This window comes from Bombus impatiens, unplaced genomic scaffold (genome assembly GCF_000188095.3).
Source record: "Bombus impatiens unplaced genomic scaffold, BIMP_2.2 scf_0463, whole genome shotgun sequence".
In the NCBI taxonomy this organism is placed as follows: Eukaryota; Metazoa; Arthropoda; class Insecta; order Hymenoptera; family Apidae; genus Bombus; species Bombus impatiens.
In genome coordinates, this window is record NT_176882.1 from 2,076,985 (window position 1) to 2,095,436 (window position 18,452).

Sequence of the window (18,452 nt, forward strand, 5' to 3'; positions counted from 1 at the left end):
AAACTTCGAGAACAGTTACGGCTACGATAAGATAATCCGCCCTCCGCGACAGTCGCTGAATTATTTATTCCTAACAGGCGAGAGAACAAAGGGGTTCGATGATCCGTAGCGTGACTACGAGCCGGCCAACAAAATCGCATGTATCGTCACAGCTAGGGCTATTTACAAAAGCTGCGCCTCGACAAGGGGTGAAGGAACTTGAACGAAGAGGACGAAGGCGACCCTCCGTCAGTAATTTGTCAAACGATAACGAATATCGTTTGTTTTATTATTGTCCATCCAGCCTTTTCGAAATCATGATCGTAGAATAGGGATACGTACACGTTCCTGTTCATAAGTACCAGGACACATATATAGAACGTAATACTTGATCCAGATAAGCGGGGAAGGATTAAAAGATTAGACCTTTGCATTCATCGTTACGCAAATGGCAGGCAAAAATTTGCTAAAGCTACTTGCGTGCAAATGGTAAAAATAACTGTTGTTTTCGGCCCCTGATCCTAATGAACGAGGGTGTATCATTGGTGCGTCGCACGAGCACCGTAATGCAGTTCGATAATTATGCTGGGCACGCGAGGAGGATTGAAAACCCGTTACCGAGTGGTCGACGCTCGATGCAGTGGCTGTCGAAGGAAACTCGCAAGATCGCATTTGCGGGACCTTGAGCTACGAGCAGTTTCCCTGTGCTCGTCTAATGGACCAACGGGAAGACCATGGAATCGAAAATGCCGATTCGCCGTTGCAGATCGATCGTCACGTTCAACGCGTATTCCATTTTCACACAGAGGATATATCGCGCTGCAACTTTTATTTATCCCCCGCGATCAACCCCCCCTGTGAATTTACGGCGCGCCATCACCATCCTCGATGCAATCCTTTATTTCAGCCATGGTTTTTCCAAACGTCGGACAGCCCGGCTCTGTTTCTCGGATAAATATTATCCTTGTCGAATATTCCATTCGACGAACGCGACGGATTTTTCCAGGGGAAAGAGGAATACGGTCGCGCATTTTTATCTCGTCACGCGACGCAGTCGTAACGGCGTTCCGTGAAACGTCTCTTCGAGAGGTCCCGTGAGATCGTAGGTGAACACTTGCTGTTTCCCCTCGAAGGTGCACCCTGACGACCGATGCGACGATCAGTTTCATGCACAGGTCAGATGGAAACCTCGTTCAGATTAGTCGAGCGACTGGAATTCAGCCATCCACCGAAACCAATTCATCGGTGCGAACCTGTCGTCTACTTGAAATATCCTTTCGAGTTTCTAGTCTTCTTTCTGTTTACGATTTTAGCTTACGATCGTCGAATTTAACAGTTTCGTGTTTTATGAAAATTCTATAGTCCCACGATATCGAAAGAAGACGTGTATTTTAAAAATAACTGATAAATCGACGAACTCGTATAGAAGTGAAAAATTATTCGAACAAGCGATATTTTAATACTTTTGATACTGTTATAACGGACGATATTACGAAAAAGTGTCAAGGGAGGGACTAAGTACATTTAAATTCGAGAACGGACAATGTTGGTAATACGAGTACTTCGAGTTGCTTGAATTCAACTAACTTGACTAATCCGAACGAGTGTATGGCGTCGTTAGAAGGGTAACATTTCCATCGTGAAACCAAAATGAAACTAAACGGTACTTTGTCGCGAGATGATCTGGAGGGTCGGGCCGTTGAGTATCGAGTCTCGACTGCAAAGCATTTGGCTGCGAGTTAACTCGATCAACCTCGAATTGACCTTATTAACTCGGTCTAATTGTCTTCTCCCTGCGTGTACGGTTAACCAACCGATCGTGTTCCGGAGGGGGATGGAAAAGCGAAACCGGAGAGAAGCTAACGGTTCACCAACTAACGCAAAAGGGAAAAAAACGCATCGAGACTGGAAGCTGGGAATCGGCGATCGAATGCGCGGAGAGAGCCCGACGAACCGTGCGCGTGGGCCGAAAACTGGATTAGCCGCGATTTATAGGGGCTACACGGGAATCGAATTTAAGCTGGAAAAAGCTCGAACGCGAGATCCTGCGGCAATGGCGATCGTCCGGCAAGAGTTTGCTCCCTAAATATCGCCGTGGGCACGAGGCCGTCTAGTCAACCGTAATGGAAGCTGAAAATCTCTCGATTAATCGACGAACAGAGTAGAAAGAGGAACACCGCAGGATGGAGGCGGCTCGTGGAGTCGGAGACGGAGGCGGACAATGTCCGATATAGGGGTTGAGGGTTGGGCGAGGGAAAGGGACGATAACGGTGGCGAAAGAACGCGATATTCAGGATCCACGCTAACGGTCGTCGTCGGCCAGCGCAATTAGCAGCCGCATTTACGATGCCTACTGGCGCAACTCTCGTATTTTCCCACGGGCAGAGCCGTGAGAATAATTCATGGGCCTCGACGGTGCTTCTATACCAAACGGCTAGGCCGGTCTGCAGGAAGGAGGATACGGCGGGAAAAGGGGGCACAGTTGAACCCAGCGGAGCTACAACGTCGACGACTGCCCGGTAGTATCGTCATAAATTCGCGCTGAAAGTGGAAAAGCTCGGAGAACGGTAACGTCGACTCGATTTTCTCTCTCTCTCTCTCTCTCTCTCTCTCTCTCTCTCTCCCTCTCTCTCTCTCTCTCTCTCTCTCTCTCTCTCTCTCTCTCTCTCTCTCTCTCTCTCTCTCTCTCTCTCTCTCTCTCTCTCTCTCTCTCTCTCTCTCTCTCTCTCTCTCTCTCTCTCTCTCTCTCTCTCTCTCTCTCTCTCTCTCTCTCTCTCTCTCTCTCTCTCTCTCTCTCTCTCTCTCTCTCTCTCTCTCTCTCTCTCTCTCTCTCTCTCTCTCTCTCTCTCTCTCTCTCTCTCTCTCTCTCTCTCTCTCTCTCTCTCTCTCTCTCTCTCTCTCTCTCTCTCTCTCTCTCTCTCTCTCTCTCTCTCTCTCTCTCTCTCTCTCTCTCTCTCTCTCTCTCTCTCTCTCTCTCTCTCTCTCTCTCTCTCTCTCTCTCTCTCTCTCTCTCTCTCTCTCTCTCTCTCTCTCTCTCTCTCTCTCTCTCTCTCTCTCTCTCTCTCTCCCTCTCTCCCTCTCTCGCGCACTCGTTGGAAACACGGCGCGAGCGGATGTCCCGTTTCGTCGACGAATCTGCGAGACTTTCGAGTCCCTGCTCCTCTGACGCTGTTGAATTATGCAGACGTATATCGATTCGATGATGAATGAAAGAAACGCTGGTCAAGAGAAGGCTGAAACGGAAAGCCTTAAACGTTCTACATTCGAGAGGATATTCTTGTTCGAAGAGATTAAAAAGTTCGTCTCGTTTCATTGCGGTTTCAAGGAAACGACGCAATACTCGAAGATGTATTGTTGGAAATGTACAGAGTGGTTGTCACGATTGCTCCATGTCGAATGAATAATGTTTTCCGAATTTGACACACATGTAAAATACATGACCTTTCTTCCTCCGTACTACAGATATATCGCTCTTTTTTTTTACAGATTTATTCTGCACTTCGCGGTTGTAAAAACGACATTTTGTCGAAATACATTTCTTTCTTTTTTTTTATTCTTTTTGCTTTTCTCTATCGGAATGGATAACGACACTCGTACGGATCGAGATTCTCTTTGACGTTACCGTTTCTGATGAATGTTTAAAGCGACACATCGCAGAAAATTACAATACGAGCATGCATTTACTTAGCGACTTGGTTAATTTACTTAGTTATTAACAGGAAACACGGTAAGAGTCTCATTGCCGACGACACGACGTTCAAGAGCGAATTAAGAGAACGTAGTCACGAATGTTTCTACAATCGGAAAACGATCTATTGTATGACAGCCTGATAAACGCTTGCCTAACGATCTACACGAACCAACATTTCCCCAATCATATCCTACAACGATTTCGATCAAGAAACATACCGTAATGTATAGTGGCTACAAAAGGTATTTGCATACACCCATATTTTCCCACGACGTGTTTTTATATCAGATTACATTTCATTACAAATCTTCGTAATCGTACGAAAGTTGCACTACGTGATAAGAAACGTAACTTGCTTGAACCTAGTTAATTGGTATGTAAATACTGTAATAAATGCAACGGTGTGCGCATACCTCTTGTAACCACTCTGTACATTCAAGAAACACATGGAAGATACACGAGAGAGGCGTACGAAGAGGAAATTAAACGACATCTTGATCGAAAGGGAAAACGGTTACCGCCCACAGCGACCAGGTATTAATCGATCCCCATGGATGGCACACGGACAAGGACATCCCATCGCTGCTACCATATTTCGATACTCGATCAAGCGTGTCACAGTATTGTAGCTCCATAATGATATCAATTCGCTGATAATCGCTGTTAAGCCGTGTCCATAAATTAACATTGGAGTTGGGGCGAGCTTTTATCGGTCCCGAAACCAGAACATTATAACCGAAAATCTCGTTATAGGGACGATGGACCAGTTAAAACGATGGGCGTTCCGAACCGGACCAGATATTTTGTCCGTGTCTCGTCGAAGGCAGTCGGGAAGATCGAATTCCTAGACTCCCACGAGCGAGCCAGCTATTCCCGCGCCATCATTATTCTCTATTCACGAATAGAACTGGGTCAGCCGGCAGTTTATCAGCCCGATTGCAACCGTGTATCGAGTCCAGCTGTCTGCACCGATGGAATCGGGTTCACGAAACACGCGGGCCAAATTGTTTCGGGCCAATACTCCGGGGCTTCTGTCTTTCTCTCGATGCTGTCGCGTATATATCGTTTCGACGAAAAATTGAAATCTCGAATATCACATCCGTGTCGTCGATCGAAAGTCACCGGAGAGCGGAACCAGACTTCGTACACGCGCAACGAAGCATCGTCGATTGCGGAAAACTCGATCCAGAGGATCACCGGAAACCTAGTCTCGCTTTGCGGTGTTGATTTAAACGGGAACGCGATTGCGCGCCGATGGAGACTGCCGGTAATCACGGCGGCACGTGACTCGAGGACCTCTCGAAAGGACGAACAGAATTCAGGGCTTTGCTATTCCCGAGAACCTCGTACATTCCATGTCGCTGAAACGTCGTTCGCCAGCTAGTAAAAGTGCCTCGAGCGACTCACCGAGGAATCCTTTGACTCTCTCGTTCCCTGAAATCACGATGCGTCGTTTTCGAGCTTAAGCGTCGAGCGATGAAAACGAACGACGTCTAGTTACCGTCTCGACCAATCAACCAACACTTGGCTAAATTTTCGATCGTTTTCACGGCCATGTTCGCGGATTTACGAGCCTGAAATAGCTCGAATCGAACTTATGCCTCAAGGACACGTTCCTATAAATAGACACGTCGTTTCGACGTTGTACGAAGCGGCGCGGTTCGGCTTCTTTTTCTTTTCCTCGGAAACGCATACCTCATAGCCTCGATCGATCGATCGTGGGTTCTCGCGGTGGAAAAGAAAAAGACTGGAAGGTTGGCCGATTCTATTAACGACCGGCGACAAAGTTCCCGTTGCCTGTAGGGTGCGAAAGTGTATGCCCGGGCAGCGGTGACGAAAGCCGATACGGCCGAACCAAACCGGTGGGTCGATTCGGTTGAACGACAGCCACGATATGACCGCGAATGAGATAGCGTTGTATCGGCGAGAAAATTGGCTTATCGACCAAGCCGAACTTGCAACGATGGTCAGGCTAAAGGCAAAGTTCGACGTTTTTCGCGAGAAACGCGTACACCGGCAGTCGCGTTGTTTCGTAAAACCGTGCTGTCGTTTCGATGTTCAGAAACTATTACAGATATCACTAATGGGATAAGGTTAATTTATCGACCTCTTACCTTTAAAATATTCTCTACATCCGCGGAACTCTCGGCTGGACCAGGCCTCGAACTTGTTCCCTGAAACAGAAAAGAAAGGTTCGATTAACTTTCGTCTCGTTAATCGGTCACCAATCGTTTATGCAAATTCATATTCTTGATGAATTCGTTTTTTAATTAAGATTCAATTCCTTATAAGATTAAAGAAGCAGAACCAGACAAATATTTATCTTGATAGTTAAATATTATAGCCAGTATTACGATTTCCGCGTCTTGTATATCGTTTAGTGCCTTTAATACGTTCTTGTACCTTTAAACTCTGAAATAACAAAGTTAAACTAACGGTAGAATCAAAATGGAATCAATCGGAAGATCGAGTAAATGTATTTTCCATTCTTCCTGCAAGCTTGCTACGTTTGCCTTTCTGGGGCGATGTCTATGGAATTAAACGACGATAAGCAAGTCGGACGCGGCACATTCCGCGCGACTGTTAATTAAAACGATTCCAATTCGACGACACGGTGGCCGCTCTCCCGCTGCCGCACCGTGAAACTCTCGTGGAGTTCTTCCCGCGATTTATCACGAGCTCTCGAGCGATCATTAATCAACACTCGCGGAAAAAAGACGTTGGGAAGAGCGGCCAGGACCCATTACGAGCGGAGAACGAGTCGTCGAGTAGTCATTGCTGAGAGGAAAACGCGGAGACAATGGGGAAAATCCGTGGACCTGGAAGGCTAAAAATGATGGCGGGGAAACGGAGCGAGAAGGGATAGAGTCTGCTGACTGTTAGCCGGAGGACACAGCGACGGTGAATCCAAGGAAACGGGATAGTCGCAAATAGGGGATGAAATGCGAAAAATTGCGGAAGAGGGTGCTGACGAATCGAAAAAAAAAAACGAAGAAAAATTCGTAACACGATTGGATATCGTTTACCTTGGCAACAGTGGTAAGATACATAGATTTCCGGCCATAAATGTTCCTGTTGCGTACTTGGATTAATATCGTTAGCGAAATTTTACAAGTTACGAATGATAGGTCACCGATGGTATTATCGACAAATTGTCCTGCGTAACAATACGATCGGCGCTAAAACAAACGAGGTTTTACCAGAAAATCTTGCAAATTGCGAGGTGTCTGACGTAAAACCTATGAAATTGTAACAGAGAAATTTTTAGCCTGTAAATTGTCAAGTTCATTGATATCAACGATCGACGACAAATTATTGTGTGACACTCGCTGATATCCAGTACAAATTGATCTTCTCGCGATAAATGAGTTTACGGAAGCAAGTCATTCGTTGCATAAGAATCGAACATTAATAATAGGTATACTTATGTAACGAAACTAAGAAATTGAGAATAATCGAAGTTGGTTAGCTTGACTTTTAAGACGCTCGTACGTCTTATAATACAAAACGTTAAATAAAGTAAATTTCTTGGTGATTTTCCAAGAGATGTAACTAGTGTCTTAATTACTAATGACCGGTAGTTTATTTCTGTCTTCGCTTCCCACTTCTCTCGAATGTCACGTGTAATTCCAAGCTAATTTCGCGGATGAAAACGAGAACGACCGGATAAAAGGAAAGAATGGGGGAAAAACGAAGGACCAATAGGGGAATCAATTATCTCGACTATGGCAGAGCGAAGAGAGAACGCCGGTGCTTCTCCGGCTAACTCTAATTGTATAAGTAGAGCAGGGAAGGGAGGAGTGGTACTTCCGGCGTGCTTGAACAGAGAAAACGATAGAAACACGGTGCAGACCGGATCGGAGAAGACTCGATCGATAGTCAATCTGAACGAAATTTGCACCTCGAGGAGTCACGCGTAATAGGGCTCGACCAAACTCGCCCCCTTCTTCCCATTTCTCCGGGTTGTACCCTTCTCCCTATCGCGTGTATTCCTCCAGCGAGATTTCTATTGAAAAGCAATTCGTTTCCCGTCAACGAACCTGTCGCCGCGAAGCTTTCATCGAATACCGAGATTGAGAACGTTTCGACAGGAAGGCGGGTGGAAAGCAAGAATCGATAATAACCTCTTTATTATTGCTTCGCACCGATTAACGTCCCAGAATGTTTGATCTCTCGTTCAAAGATCGATAATGGAAACAATATTTTTGCACTATGCACGCGAAGATTCTCGACTCGTTCTTCCAACACGTAAAATGATATGAACTGTCGTCAATGAATATGCAACTGGAGCGTGAACTCAAAACTACAGTTACCGGAAACACAGACTCGCGACAGAGGAGAGAAAAATCTTGTAGACTAAACGGCCGCTGCTATACTACCACGAATAAATCCCTGTTGTTATCCGCGATCATAAACGTTTTAACGAGCAGTTCCGGTATTCGATGAATACTAATCGCGCAACAAGTGCAACCGCAACCACCCCGATTCAGTTACCTACCCGCCGATTCGCATTCCGGATTCGTTCAGTGATAAATGGAAAGGGAAGCAAGAGATAAAATAGCTGATCAACGAGCGTTGATAAAGCGATTAGAGAAGAAAACGCCGAAGAAAACACGCATAACGCAATAGGTAGACGTATACTTGTGCAACAACGACGTTTCACTCGTGTAAACAAGAACGAGCGGAAGGACGAGAGCGTGGTACAGAGGAAAGAGAGAGGGAGAGAGAGAAAGTGAACAGGGAAGCTATGGAAGCGGAGGAAGAAGCGGAGGAGGCGGCGATGGCCACGAAACAATGGAAATCGATACTCACGTTATCGAGAGGTAACCTGGACAGTCTGCTGCCGACAGAGTGAAGCCTGCTGCCGCTGGAATTCCCGATATTCGAATTGCCAAAGAGCGTACCGTTCCCGGGTGAATTCGTGGGCGGCCCTTTGGCGGGTAATAAACCGTGGCTCCGATGATCGTTGCTGTTGCCCCCGTGCTTCACCGGCTGACCGGGGTAACTACCCCGGCCTCCATACGGCGGCTTTCCATCGGCCGGTTTCACGAAACCGCCGCGTTGATGACTCGACGACGAGGACGACAACGAAGTCGACGAGGACGAGCCGCCAACATCGGTCCTCGGTCCTCCGGGTTTCTTGAATTCCTGGGAGGAGGGCGAACTCCTGGAATTTGCGCCAACCGAATTGGAACTCAGTCGAATGCACCCGGCCGGGGGCGGAGCAGGGCTCGGCGGTACACCCTCGATGCCGATCAGCCGTTTCGGCTCGTCCAGAAGATGCTTCACCAGAGAATAGTTGCCTAGTTTCGATTGAATTTGCTGCGTCGTGCTGTCTCGGGCGTCTGGACTCACCTGAAGTCACAAACATTCCAATTATTAGCATCGAATATTTTCATCGAATATTATATTAATAATAATTGTTTAAAAGGTTAAACGATCGGGGACGAAACGAGGCGCGCCGACGAACAGAAAGAAAAATGGCACGTATACATATACGAGGTGCTTAATACCATCTTATTATTATTATTATTATTATTATTATTATTATTATTATTGTTGCTGTTGTTGTTATTATTACTATTATTATATGACTTCTATGCGAATACGCGAGGATTCCGAAAGTAGTTCATCGAGTATGAATCAGTTAGGAAGAAATGTCAATTGCCTGTTAATCCCTGGAAGGGGTTAAGAAGTTAAGTGCTACGAAACTAATTTACATTTGATTGTATGCAGAGTAAAACTCTGCTTCGGAAGAAAGGAATAAGAATAGTACATGATATCACCATAAAGTTTCTGTTTGTTCGAACGTTTTGTCTGTACGTTAAATTACGAAAGTTGATCGACGATGCTACCACGTTCGATCATACGGGTCGTAATTATATCTTCTCGTCACGCAGTCGTTGCGAATAGAAAGGAAAAAGTATCGAGCGAGAAAGGACCAGATGATCGTACGACATCCACAAGATTAATCCGTTTCAACGATCCTCCGTGTCTCCCGGCAAAACTGTGCGAACCGCGTGTATACGGAAACTCGGCATGTATATGCTATATACAAGCAATAATAATTAATGCGGCGTAACAGTGGCTGGCAAGTTTACGACGGTACCGGAGAGAGGAGAAATTCGTGTTCGACCGGTGCGCGCACCGGTTACATTGTACTGCATAGACGTATACAATATAACAGACAGGCAGCTTCTGTACGCGTTTATGATCCGCCGCGTCTCTGCCTTTGTCTTTACGGACAATGAGATGAAATCGTGGTTTAATAAGGAGGCGGAGTGGGCCGAGGAAACCTAACGTGATTAATGAGCGCGCTATAAATCACGTACACTTGTTCACACCGGGACCCTTTTTCTGACCGAGCGCCGCGCGAGCATCGAGTGTGCTACCAGCCGGTTCTTTAACGAGCTTCCGATGCATCGTGCACCTCGCGGAGAGTGCAATTTTCGAAGAAAATCATTAATTCGAGCTAACGCGCGCCGCGAGTCTACCACTACTTCCTTCCCCCTTTCCACCAACCGGATTTTAACCGACAACGAATCTCGTACAGGCGACCAACGAAGAAGAATGGATCGATAAGATGCGACCGATGAACAGACGAGGCAACCAAGAAAATAATTGCAAACTGAGACAACTTACGAGAAGGAAGCGTCTACACGACCTATTTATTTATTTATATTTTCAAAGTCTTTTAAGGTCCAATTGGACACGACGCGGTAGTCGAATTTGGTAAGTTTTAATTTTTATTCATCTACGGATCGAAATCTGTTACGTGCAAAAATATTACATAAACGACGGACTTCGATTACAGTATATTTGTGTAATTAGATCGCGATCGAATATCATAGAAAAGAGACACGACAAATTATATTTTCTGAGCTTTATAGGGTGACAATGTTAAAATTCACTGCACCGTTAATTAATTATTAATTATTAATCAGAGATTAGACGTAGGTTTCTGTTATCTGAATACTTCAAAAACATCGACAATCACGCGTTAACCGTGTCACTGGCTTTGTACAACGCTTTGTGTATCACGGTACTCTTACAATCTTATGTTTCTTCGTACCATTGAACCTGACAAATCGTTTCCATTTCAAATTGTATTACATCGAAGTATTTCTTCTAACCTTCGAGTGGCATAAAAATTAGAAAATCAACAAAAACGAAGTTATCACGTACATACATACGTAACATAAGTGTTGAGATCTCTACAATTCCTAAATACGAATACCAAGAAATTACCAGCTTTCGAGGCAATATCTCGAACAGATAGGACTGTTAAATGACAGGCTGGAATTTTTTTCAGATGATATTTCAAAAGGATCTCTGAGGTTAGGGTAGTCTTAATGTCTGGCTAATTACGCGTCAGAAAAGGGATCCAAGCGCAGAGATGACATAAACGTAATACCACAAGAAACTGCGAGGTAAACTCGCCGAGGAATGAAAGAGAGGAACGCTTAGGTGACCAGGTCAGGGACTTCCCTTCCACCCAGACCTCGCTCAATCGCGCCACCTCTTTCCCTCGCTAGTCTCTTTGTCTTTCCTCTGCTCTCTCCCTATCTCTCTCTCTCTTTCTCTCCCTTTTTCAATCCTCTCTCTGTCAGCTCGCTCAAGAACTCGTCTCTTAGCAAGGAGCTCTCTCTAATCGTGCTCGTTCTCGTGTTCATCGCGACGCGATCATCGTACACGCGAAGCGCCGTAAAACCATCGCCGAAAACGTCGTAAAACGGTGAAATATACGCGGTCGTAACGCGACCGGGCCCCGTGTCGTTAACAAGAAACGACGCGCCATGACGCAAATATTCCCGCAACCACTGCTTCTGGCTAACCAGCCCCTACCTAACCAGACCCTACACGATCTACTTTGCCACTTTTACTTCAGTATTTTTCATATTCGATCGGACCGTGGGAGAGAGAAATCTATTAATCAGCAACGTGACTTGAAATCTGTTCTTTCGCGAACCGGTGATCAATCGAGAAGAAGCTTGGTAAAGTATCACGGGGTGAGATGGTGAACTTGAAATATGAAATCCTCTCGGCAATTTATGATTTCGGAAAATACCGATCTCTATATACAGCATCAGGCACTTAATATCGTAGTCTTGATTTATATTATTATTTCTAATGAAAAATGTTGCAAGTCAAAGTCGAACGGTTTGAAAGGAGACTTTGGCGTTATTACTTCGTTGTAGGCTAAATTACTAGGTTCTTTGTTAATTATGACAAAAAAATATTGGCTCGTTTCTATTAAAAGATCGTTAGTTTAGTTTTTTATCGCTATCGTGCTACCATCTAACGACAGACAATCGCTGTCGACAAAAAAGAAAAGGAACTTTTGAAAATTAATATCCGTATTTTTCTGACTATGATGTCAGCGCACGATATCGACGTCGTAGTATCGTCTTTTGCAAACCAACTTTTACGTTTTATACAAATATATTAATCAGAACACATAAGAATCGATACTTTTATCGTCTCTTGTTACTATGTACACGCAAATCTAATCTCGATGAGGCGCCAATGCAATTGGCAAGAATATCCGAGGCAAGTTTCAAGATCTTGAAACGACTTGATTTCCAGGGAACAAGTTCTGGGATGGACGATGAGCTTTGAGGTGATTTAACGCGCAGGCGACGGCTTCCTTTTGCACGCATGGAACCGTTTAAATACCTTGCGACAGAGCAAGCAGAGGCACGATCTCGCACGAGAACAAATCCAACGAACACGTACGAGGACGCACACGGGCGCACGCACGCGTTCTCGGTTCGTGCAAATTCCTCCTGTGAATGGATAAAAGCGATTCACGGGACGAACTATACCGCTTTGATCCACTTACGGCCATGCCACCGTGTATATCCCTTGGCTGATCCATTTTCGAGATTTGTTCGGCGAGTGAACGAGCGTGAACTGCGAATAAGCAAGGACATCTGTCGTTGGGTATTCGAAAACTGTTCGCCATCTCCGAATTCAACGAAAATTCTCGCTTTACGGCAAATTCTTCTCGTTGGCTTTTAATTGACCGTAAATTAACAATTTCGCAACCAAACCAGTGAAGCAAAAATAACGCGTGGATCCGATACGTTTTTCAATAGGACATAGCGTATAGAGAAATAAAACATTCACATGTGTTCAAACATCTCAAATGCAGATCATAATCTTCTAATTCATTAATTATTCATAATCTTCTATCATAAACTTTTCCAAGTACGTTAAATAATAAATAGTATGAAATACAACGCGCCGTGTATAATATCGTGTTCGATAACTAACTGGAATCCGAAAGGCTCGCGCTTACATAGTGAAATTTGACTTTACAAAGCGAACGTGTAAAAATAACTTCAACGATGACTCTCGATGATCGACAGTCTCTTTTGCCATATCGTCTATACCATGAAATAATATCTGTACTCTCGATAAATCGTACTTAAATTTTCACGATACATCGGTGACGATGCCGGCAATTCTTGCCTCTGGGATAAGAGTTAACGTTACCTGAAACTCGTTATCGACGCGTAAAAAGTTATGTGTAGCGATGCAAGAAGATTAAGAAGAAAATATCCGATGAGTTTTAATCAAGGCCACGGCATAGATTTCTTCTGGGAGCAAAAGAGGATAAAAAATATGGTAGTTTTATCTCTTGTTCAAGAGAGAAAGACGTAGCTCGGTGAGGAGGAAAGACGAGGGCTGCCTCTGCAAGGGTGAAACTTTATTTAACGGCCGCCTTATGCGGCAGCAAAATAGGAGCAAAGCGAGCAACATCGAAAGAGGGACAGAGTAAAGAGGAGAGAATGGAGCCTCGGCAGTTGGCAAGCGGCGTGCGACGAATAACGCGCTCCTACGTGTGTAAAGCATAGCCAAAGATCGCTTACCTCGCGTTCTGACGAGAAAATTTGCTTTCTTGCCTACGCTACGAAATTAGCAACCGGTCCCCGTGTACTATTAGCGTGGCTTTAGCTTTCCATCGATTATGTACGAGCGCCCTACAAGATAATAACTACGATAATCGAATCGTATCGTCATATTCGACTAATCTGCTAAACTATAGAGTACAACGGTACTCTCTCTTACTTCGTTAAGGAACAACGTTGCGTTGAAATATTTTATCTGCGATTTCTTTCCAATCAATTTATATTATCGAATCGAGATTTTTTAACGCTGCCACTCGAGAAGGGAGTTCCAAGAATATCCGTCATTATCTTTTGCCCATCTATATTTTATGATAGCCTGACGTTTAAAGAAATTGCAGTATCGGCAATAGGCTGTCGCTCGAAGGTAGCTGCAATATCGAAACCGTGTTTATTAGGCAAGAGAAAGATAGACGCAGTTCAAAAGTGCAGGAATTTATTGTTAGAGATACCAGCTGACAATGAAATTTAACAGGTTTGAAAAACTTATTTGTTTGATTTATTTTCAGCTGGTTTTTGTTGCCTCGCTCAAACTACTGGCAAATGGAACTTTCCTGCAACGGCTTGCTATCTCCGTCCATATTTCAGCGATATTGTCCTTACCTACTTGGAAAAGAAGAGGAAACGAGGAAGCAGGAAAAGATAGGAAAAATATTCGACTGCATCTTTTGTCGCGATATTTACACCACTGTTTTAAGATTCGGTAAGAAACGAAAGAATCTACCGACGCGCCAAGAAAAGAAAGCACGCCACAACGTCGTCCAAGTACGGTTTCTTGTCGGCTATGGTTCCGACCAGGCCAGCGAATCTACCGGAGAGTTATCAATCTTGCCGGTGGCTCGGCATGGCCGGAGTTCAACGCGACAGAAATTACCCCGGAGGCATCTATATTGCCTTCGCGACTGGCAACCGTATCGCGCGCCACGATGTCTCTATAAATTACGCGCGGGAACTCCGAACAGAGTCGACTTTCTCTCCACAAATTTTCATCGAACTTCGTCGAGCTTATTTACGAGAGATTGTAGAAGCACGACAGAGGCACGAAGACGATGAAACGTCGTTGCTGGACGTTTGCAAATAGCTTTTCGACGTCGTGGTCTCTTCTTGAACCAACTACCTCTATTACAGCGACAAAGAATTCCGAGTGGCACAAAGGAACGACGGAGTAGGTGTTCCTTCATCGAAGGCCGGAAAAACCGGGTCGTCCGAGTTAAGCTCCTTACGTCGCAGGAAATTCAGACGAAACTGTCCAATCCGCTTCGTCGTCGTTGCGCGATTGTCCATGAAGGAATTTACAGTGTTGATACCGTAAAGTCGATTCTTAATTACTGCTTGTCGGTCTATTCACTGACGTATTTGTCGGTGCCAACAGAATCTACATCGCGAACGTCTACTTTCCAAAGGGAACGACGAACGAACGATGAAAACGTTAAGACGGTTGACCGTTCTGCGCGTGATTTTCCACGTCGAAAATCGATTACATGCAACTTCCTGGTAATTATAGTGCGTTAGAATCGGAAAAGAATTTGTTCGGATAACGCCCTGTTTTCGAGGAAACTGGTCGTGAATACTCAAATATGCGCAGCAATTAAATTTACAGTTTTGCATTCGACGTTACGAATAACATTTCAAATAATTTCTGTTGTCACTAACACGAATCCTAAAAATTGAATAAGACCGATTACGTAACGAGAATAATTATCCATAATGTTAACGTTGTTCGTAATTGACATAATTAAATGCGCGTTTGTAATTGACATAATTAATTAATCGAATAATATCCAAAACAAATTTCCTCGCAAACGAAACCTCGCAGAAGAATGTTTATCCCATATTATCAAGTTCTTTACCATACAGGAGCGCTCGAATGATGATATTCGAAAGCAATTTTCTCGAGTACGAAATCTCGCGTAAGAGAATTTACTCCACGTTATCGGGCCGTTTTCCTTCGTGCAAGCACCTTCTTCTTCCTACAACGCTATAATTTCTACCATAATTACGGAAAAACACCCGGTGTACGTACAAAGAAAAGCAAGCTGTTGCTTGTAGTCCCGAAGAAGATCATCAAGCAGCAACCGACGAAATGCCGCATCGGAAATAGCAGGCAGGGATACGAAAGGTCAAAGAGCGGATAGATAGTTGGCCGGAAAATCCAGACGACCGATGCGCGAGAAGTGGAGTTTCTTGCTCGGGAAGATTTTCGACCGGAGTCGTTTCGTTCTTTCGAGCTTTCGTGCTTCCCTTTGATATTATGCTTGCAACGGCTGCCTCGATACCGCTAGGGATGAAATATCGTCGGAGTTGCGATACCACGACGGATGAAGAGGGATTTTAAACGACCTGCTTCTGTATCCTTTTCTTTCGTGCCAGCCGCTGCGTACGCATACATGCAAGCGTAAGCGGACACGGCCGAGTCGACGAAACCGGACGAGGGGAAGGAAGAAAAGCGTACGTAACGAGTAAAATGTCATCCTTTGCGGTGCTCGCTGAAACCGCAGGAGAAACACGCGTCGAAGGACGTTTACGATGGAACAAACGCCACCGTTGCGGTCAAACGATGGAAATTTCTGTCTGGAATCGCAGCGGAGGAGCGAGAACCGGCTAATGGATCCGCCGATCGGTGGCCACGCCACGGGAAATAAATAGCGATGAGAATCGCGTGTCATTACCGGGCGGACAATGCTCGCGATGGGATCGACGCAAGTAATAAAATGACGAGGGAAATGATATACGGTAAATCGAGTCGCGAGTCTCTTCATCGGGTTTATATTCGAAACGGGACGCTGGTTTCTGTTTTCAACCGGAGGATCGAATAAACTCCAATCGAAAACGGCAATCGAGTCGATTGCCGGTGAGTTTAAATAGAAACGTCGGATTAGTCGAGTACCGTTAAGTATCTCTAGAAGCGTCGTAACGCGAGAATAGTTTCGCGGTCGAAATGGAAGTTGGGTGAACGTAACCAACCAGTGAAGTGGTAACGAAATTGCGAACCAAGCAAAATACCCCTTTAATATCGTACAATCTCTCTGTAGCTGACAGCTATATCGTGTAACCCTGAAGCGGCAGCATAATCAACAAACAAAATAACAGAAAGTACCTGGCTATCTAATTAATCTCTTCCATTTGTAATTAACCAACCGGAGAGCCGATATAAACTGGAAAAGTTACCAACTTCCAAGGGTTTGAAAGAGCCTGGGACGGCTCCCTGTCCCAAGCACACCGAGGGGCAAGGAAAAAACCGCAAAGATTTCAACGAGGCAGGTGGATGTCTCGTTTGAGGTTACGCGAGCCACGTACGCCCCTTCTTCCTGCCGGTGTGCTACTCGAGCACGGCCGCTTTCAACGAGCAACAAAGATACTCCCGGGGCTCGCATAGATGCAGTTTGCCGACGGTTCAAACCGACTACTGGCTCCGTTCGCCTCTCTCAGAAATTCTCTTTCCAGTCGGCTGCTTCCATCTGACAGCTGCTCTCCTCGGTCGAAAACTCCGTTCCAGCGCGAAATAATACACACGCCATGATAGTAGTACGTAGATTGTAGGCGGCGGAATCTTCGTTTCGTCGGATCTAATCCGAAGCAAAGATTACGTCACTTTTCCTACATCGTCCGTGGTACCGTTTCGTTTCAACGTAACCGCGAAACGATTTTCACGTATCGTACGTACGTTGCTCGTAGGATCATCATGGACCGATTTTTCTTTTATTTCCAAACACAGAATCTTTCTCGTTTCGCTCGTATCGCGAATTTAAGACCACGGTGTATGTATAGGAATCGTTACGATCGGCTCGAGTACAGAGGTTCGAACGCAAATCGTCTCGTTCCGTTTCCATCGACGAGCCACGTTTCGTTTCATCGTCGAAACACCCTTCTTTCGGATTTCCGCTCCGACGCTTCCGCGTATTCCGACGCGTCGTTCGATCTGCTCGTCTCCGCGTGAATCGTCGAGCTCGACGTCTCGAATAGAGGGATCTCGTCGAAGCTTGAACGTCGTATCTGTGTATTCAGCGCGCATTGACAATCACGCGCGGATAAATTTCAGTGCTCGATCATCGTCGCTAATATCGGGGAACGAGGGAACAGAGAGCAACAGAATGAAGAACCAATAGAGCGGATCGTTTCGAGAAAGTCGCATCGAAATTAGCTCGAAAGGAAGCGTCGAACGATTCGACGACCTCGTTCGTGGAAAGTTCGCGTTCCAATTACGAGTAACAGTCGAGAGCGTAAAAATCTCGTCGACAAACGTTCGCTATATGAATTTGAATCAACGTACGATCGCGAGAGAGGAACCGTACGTCGTATCACGTTGCTAACGGTTGTTGTAGATAAACCAGTTGGATTTTTACGTCGTTGAACGCAGCCGATCGATCGCGATCATCTTTGAAACTCGCGGTAGAAGGCCGAACCGAGTTATATACCGGTAATTAATCAGCGGCCCTTGAGAGTCCAAGGTCCCGAGGCGAAGCTCGCAAACCGTTCGATCCGGTGGCGGTGGCGCGCGTTCGTCGAAGCGAAGCGTTAATTAGCGTTTTATTAGCGGCGAGTTTCGGATCGAAGTCGCGAAGCAACGCTCGGCTTCGTATACACCGGGTGAGGAACACGAAGAACGCGCAGGTGTATGTGTGCGCGAGAACGTAGGTAAGAAGTGGCAGGAAAACACGACCGGTCGAGCTTCGATTCTCTCCCTTTTAACCCTTTAGAAGTTGGCTGCTTGTTTCGCGGTCGACGCCATTTCGCCTTGGTTTTTGCGGGATTAGACGGGGAAATTTATACGGCGGGGGATAGGCGTCGCGGGCGATATACTTTGGCGAAGAAATTTACTGCCTCGGCGGGCCCTCTCTCCTCCTTGTCGAGTCTCGTTCCCACCTTCCCTC

The 18,452-nt window shown here is 45.5% G+C and overlaps 1 protein-coding gene across 9 annotated transcripts in view; it reads right to left on the reverse strand.

Annotated features, from left to right (window-relative positions):
- LOC100743710 (AF4/FMR2 family member 4) overlaps positions 1-18,452 on the reverse strand; it is a 174,031-nt gene that overhangs the window by 56,950 nt on the left and 98,629 nt on the right. For all 9 annotated transcript variants that reach the window (XM_012387180.3, XM_012387182.3, XM_003490627.4 and 6 more), the window contains 2 exons: positions 8,483-9,025; positions 5,785-5,844 (listed from right to left, as the gene is read on the reverse strand). In XM_012387180.3, the coding sequence (XP_012242603.1) occupies positions 5,785-5,844; positions 8,483-9,025 (603 nt within the window). The remainder of the gene's footprint in view (positions 1-5,784; positions 5,845-8,482; positions 9,026-18,452) is intronic.